Source organism: Orycteropus afer, unplaced genomic scaffold, assembly GCF_000298275.1.
Source record: "Orycteropus afer afer isolate SDZICR_OR568_19922 unplaced genomic scaffold, OryAfe1.0 scaffold00574, whole genome shotgun sequence".
Lineage (NCBI taxonomy): Eukaryota > Metazoa > Chordata > Mammalia > Tubulidentata > Orycteropodidae > Orycteropus > Orycteropus afer.
This window is the reverse complement of record NW_006922161.1, coordinates 801,819-807,059: the sequence shown is the minus strand read 5'-3', so window position 1 is coordinate 807,059 and position 5,241 is coordinate 801,819. Positions and strand designations below refer to the sequence as shown.

Sequence of the window (5,241 nt, the reverse complement as noted above, 5' to 3'; positions counted from 1 at the left end):
TGGAGAAGGATGTCATGCTTGGTAGGGTGGAGGGTCGACAAAAGAGGGGGAGGCCTTCAACGAGATGGATTGATACGGTGGCTGCGATGATGGGATCAAGTATAGCAGGGATTGTGGGGTTGGTGTGGGATCGGGCAGTGTTTCGTTCTGCCGTGCATGGGGTCACTATGAGTCGGAAATGACTCGACGGCACTTAACAACAACAACAACAACAACGTCTCCCGAGAGCTCTGGTAGCGTAGTGCCTAAGGCACTTGACTGCTAACCACAAGGCTGGTGGTTCAAACCCACCAGCCACTCCTCAGAAGGAAGATGGGGCAATCTACTTCTGTAGCGATACTGCCTCGGAAACCCAAGGAGGGGCCGCTATGATTCAGGTCCGACTCGATGGCACATAACAACAGCAACGTCTCCAGAAGCATCCTTCCTCTCTCTATCCTGACCTGCACCACCCTACGTGACAAGAAAAGCCTCTACCAGTCCCAAGGAGCACAAACCTGAGGCTGTTGTCAATGTCGCATGAATACCTAGCCAATACACCCGATAGCCTGTCATCATGCCCATCAGAGGCCCTGTACACCTCTCTGGTACTGCCCTCCCTCCTGGGCACCTTCACAGGCCCCCAGAGGTGGGTGAGGTGGGCCCAGCTTCCTCCATCACCAACCCCATCTTAGACACTCAGCATGAACACAGCCCCCGGCAGAGCAAAGTGACCTCTGTCCCTGGACACTGACCGTTCTGTCTCTCCTCGCTGGCACCTCGGAGCACTGCTGCCCACTGCTGAGCCTCCTGGGGGTTGGCGAAGTGCAGGCTGAAGGGCCCAGGGCCTCCGGGTGGAGGCTGCAATTCATGCAGGCCGGGGCCGCGAACGGTGTAGGAGACTGACTCCAGGGGCCACTCCAAGCCGACCTGAGGAGGGGCGCAGCCAGGTTCAGAGCCTCTCCGCCCCACAAGAATCAAAGGAACAAGGGATAATATTCACAGCCCGCGTACACTGATTCACGCCCTTTAGTCCTACAATCTCATTAAATCTTCCCATTCCTATAGAAGTAAATGATGGTATTAAAACCACTTTACAAAGAAACAGAAGCAAAGGAAAATACTCAAGGGCACAGCTGGTAAGGGAAGGAGCCTTATCTCCGCCTCCGCGACCTGCCCGACCCAGATCGACCGGAGCGCGCCGGGCCGCCCCCACTTACCGCCCCGGGCCCCGCGCTCAGCAGCTCCAGCCGGAAGCGCCCGGGCCGCTCGGGGTCCGCGCTCAGCTGCAGCCTCCGCAGCTGCGCCTCGGCGTCTGGCGCGGCGCCCAGCGCCCTCACGGTGGCGTGTACTGCCAGGAGCACCGCGCCCGAGTCCGGCTCCGAGCCTGCCGCCGAACCGCCCGCCGGAGGGGCCATCTCTGGTCCGGCCTATCCCGGCCCTCCGAGCTTGCTTCCGTAGGCCGCGCCGCTGAGCTCCTCAGCCGGCCGGAAACCGGGACCGCGAGCCTGAGGTTCCGGGTGCGGCCGGAGCGGCAGGCAGCCGAGGCTGCTAACCCGCTGGGGTGACTCGCTGGTCTTGCCCAGGTACGGACACGGACATATTCGGCCCGAGCATTGCCGGGACACCGTGCCCGAGGCGGTCACGTTTGAGCTGGGCCTTGAAGCCCGTTTGCCGGCACAAGTGTCACGACCAGAAGGCGCGCGCCGTTTCTGACACCGAGCCGGGCGGACGGAACTGGACCCAGACCAGATATTCAGTGTCTACTCAATCCCCGGTTGCTGCTAGACGCCGCTCTTTGTCCGGCGCTCGGCCTCTCGAGCCCAGAGGCGGAGCTCCGCCAGCCTGCCTCTTCCGCCGCCGGGCGCTCCACCCACAGAACTCTTTGCAAGCGGTCGCGCCAGTAGCGGGTCCGCCGCCAGGGGGAGGAGCGGGCCAGGCCCGACCAATGAGCGCCAGGGAAGAAGGCGGGCTCGCACTTCCGAGCATAGTGACGGACAGGCACAGAAGCCAGTAGGAGTGGAGGAAGCGAGTGAGCGGCGGGTAACTAGCCCAATGGTAATGAGAGCTCTGGGTCCCAGAGGCTGGAGCGGGCCATTCAGAGGCGTGGGGCCGGGCCTTGCGGACGCTTGTTATTGTCCGGCCGAGAGAGGCGGAGGTCGCTCGCTTGCTCGCTCGGTCGCTGTGGCGATCTGTGGCGGTCGGCGGGCAGGTCGGTCGCGGTAGTTGGCGCTGTACAGGGGAGCGTGGCTATGTCGCGGTGGCAGCCCATATGGGCCGAAAAGGCCGGGAGTAACGGGACGTCGTCGCGGAGCTTCTTCCCCCGGATACAGTGCGGCCCAAGTGGAGGCCGCGTCGCCGCCCTCCGGTCCTGAGGCGCCCCCGCTGCCCAGAGCCCGCACCGCTGTCTCTCTGGTACCGACACCAACCGACCCGACCCAGCCCAATCGGACTTAGCCCGGCCCAAACAGGTAGGTGTCCGCCTTGCGTCCGGCTGCTGTCCCCGGGCCCAAACTACAGCGCCCAGCAGGCCTCGCGCCAGTGCGCCTGCTCCTGTCCCGGTCGCACTGTCTCTTGGGATTTGTAGTTCCCCGCTGTCCGGCCGAGGCTCCCCTTGACGGCTTGGGTGTAGCCCCTTTTCGGAGACCTCCTTCGCCCCTGGGAGACCTAAGTAACCAGGAGCACTCGCGGAGAACCGAGGAACATACGGGTTTCTTGCAGCCATAGCCGGAAAGCGGCGAGAAAGAGCGCCACACTCGGGTGACCGCAGGCCGGAAGCCCCAGGTGCCCTGGTACCTAATCGGCTGGGGTTTTTACCCTAGCTAAGGGGTTCTTAAGGAGTTGCGTCTCTTCGTGGACCCAAAGGGATCCTCATGGCGGGTGGGGTACTGCAGAAGTGGCGTCTCTTAGGCCCTTTTGGCATGTGGAGCTCTTTTACCAGAATAAGAAGGAAGTTGTGGAGAGATTCAACTACCACCCACAGGGTGAGCAGGACCCCCAGGGATCCGCCCCAGTCTGGCCCAAAACTCGTGTCAGCCGCATGGGGTGTGATTTTCTTACCACCAGAGTCAGGTAATAGGATCCCGCCTTCTGTCTGGCCAGCATCCAGGGCTTGGGAGCAGATAGGGCGCGAGTAGTGAAGCCTGGGCAGGGGCCAGACCCAGCTTGTTTACAGCATCTCAGCTTACTGGGGCAGGAGGGCGAAGGCGGAGCCCCGGAGCCAGATACCCACGGCCTGGCCTCCTGCACCCTCCCAGCAGCACTAACCCCTGGTGCACGGAGCCCCCCCACACACACCTTGTCCCCAAGGATCATGAAGCTGTTGGAGAATTCCAGCTTCGAGGCCATCAACTCACAGCTGACGGTGGAGACGGGGGATGCCCACATCATTGGCCGGTGAGCTGGGGGCTCTGGGGGCTGGCGTCTCAGGGCTCACTCTGCCCTGGCCCCTGATTCAAGCCAGAGTGGTGACGGGATCCGCAGTCCCGCCTGCAGCCCTGGCCCCTCCCCGCAGGATTGAGAGCTACTCCTGTAAGATGGCGGGAGACGATAAGCATATGTTCAAGCAGTTCTGCCAGGAGGGCCAGCCCCATGTGCTGGAGGCCCTGTCCCCACCCCAGACCTCGGGGCTCAGTCCCAGCAGGTGAGCAGGGTCCCAGCCTTCTCACGTGGGGGGTGGCGAGACTGCCGTGCAGAGCTCAGTGATACTTCTCTGTGCAGGCTAAGCAAGAGCCAGGGTGGCGAGGATGAGGGTCCCCTCAGTGACAAGTGCAGCCGGAAGACTCTTTTCTACTTGATTGCAACGCTCAATGAGTCCTTCCGGCCAGACTATGACTTCAGCAGGGCCCGAAGCCACGAGTTCAGCCGGGAGCCCAGCCTCAGCTGGGTGAGGAGGGGCATGGGACTGATGGCCCCACAAGCAGCCCCTACTATGTTCCCCTCTCTCGTGCCCCCAGGCCCTGCCGGCCTGACAGTGTCCCGCCCTAGGTGGTGAATGCCGTCAACTGTAGCCTGTTCTCGGCTGTGCGGGAGGACTTCAAGGCCTTGAAGCCACAGCTGTGGGATGCAGTGGATGAGGAGATCTGCCTGGCCGAATGTGACATCTACAGGTGGGCTGGGGTCTCTGCAGGGGGGGCCCGGGCCGGCGTGGCACCTGGGACCTCACGCCGCCTCTTGCCCACACTCCCCAGCTACAACCCGGACTTGGACTCGGACCCCTTTGGGGAGGATGGCAGCCTCTGGTCCTTCAACTATTTCTTTTACAACAAGCGGCTCAAACGCATCGTCTTCTTCAGTTGCCGCTCCATCAGGTTGGTGGGGTCCACCGCTCTTGCCAGCTTCCCAAGGGGCCCACAAACTACTTCACCAGTGGTCCTTACCCCAGGCCATCCTCCACAGCCCTCGGGGGCCAACCGTAGGCCTGGGTGGGTGTTCCTAAGACTGGGCCTCCTCCTCCCCCCAGTGGCTCCACCTACACTCGCTCAGAGGCAGGGAACGAGCTGGACATGGAGCTGGGAGAGGTGGAGGAGGAGGAAGAAGAAGAGGAGGAAGAGAGAGGAGGCAGAAACAGCGAGGGTGGGGCTGAGGGGCCCAGTGCCATTGAGGAGGATAGGTATGTGGTGGTGGCCGTGCCGGGTCCATGGAACCTGGGCTGGGGTGTGGGGAGGGAGCCTCCTCTCCAGTGTCCGGGGTGCTGGCTCCTCAGAGACCTCTGTGTGCCCACTTCTGTCCAGGGTCCAGGTGATCTGTATGTGACTTGAGCAGAGAAAGGCCCAGCTTCATCTGGCTTCTCCTGACGACTGGACCTCCCCACCTCAGGGGCCCAAGCACCTTGCTCAGCTGCTGCCACAGCCCTGGCACTGCCCATGGCCAGCCCACTAGCCTTTTGGCTCCAGCCTGTGAATGTCCACTCACCCCCACAGGTCCTGCTGCCCACGCTGTGGCTGGACTGGACAGCATAGTGCCCAGTGGGAAGGGCAACTGCCTCGCCCCAATGGACTGCCACCAGGCAGGGGCAGCTGGACCGCAGAGTTTATTTTTCTATTTCGGTGGGGTGAGGCCTGGTCCTTCACGCTCCAGCCACAGGAATCCACCGCCCAGACCCAGCCACAGGCCTCAGCGGTCATCTTCTCTGGCCTTGGGCGAGCCAGACCTGACGTCCACCTGTTCCCCCCACTTTGCCTGTCAAGGCCACGTGCACTGAGTGTCACTTTGCTGCAGCTCGTTTGTTTCCAATAAAAGTTTCTGTGACTTACTGTTGAC

At 62.3% G+C, this 5,241-nt stretch overlaps 2 protein-coding genes across 2 annotated transcripts in view; one reads left to right on the top strand and one right to left on the bottom strand.

Annotated features, from left to right (window-relative positions):
• Window positions 1-1,397, bottom strand: part of SHARPIN (SHANK associated RH domain interactor) — a 7,080-nt gene extending 5,683 nt beyond the window's left edge. Inside the window, exons 1-2 of the mRNA XM_007956116.1 lie at window positions 1,200-1,397; window positions 735-909 (exon numbers count right to left, since the gene is read on the bottom strand). Coding sequence (XP_007954307.1) covers window positions 735-909; window positions 1,200-1,397 — 373 coding nt within the window. The remainder of the gene's footprint in view (window positions 1-734; window positions 910-1,199) is intronic.
• Window positions 1,398-3,292: 1,895 nt separating this feature from the next.
• MAF1 (MAF1 homolog, negative regulator of RNA polymerase III) lies at window positions 3,293-4,940 on the top strand. Its single transcript, XM_042783011.1, has 8 exons — window positions 3,293-3,375; window positions 3,494-3,622; window positions 3,700-3,865; window positions 3,967-4,088; window positions 4,170-4,289; window positions 4,442-4,591; window positions 4,713-4,719; window positions 4,902-4,940. Exons 1-8 carry the CDS (start codon window positions 3,293-3,295, stop codon window positions 4,938-4,940), a joined length of 816 nt encoding a protein of 271 aa, XP_042638945.1.
• Window positions 4,941-5,241: the final 301 nt, after the last annotated feature.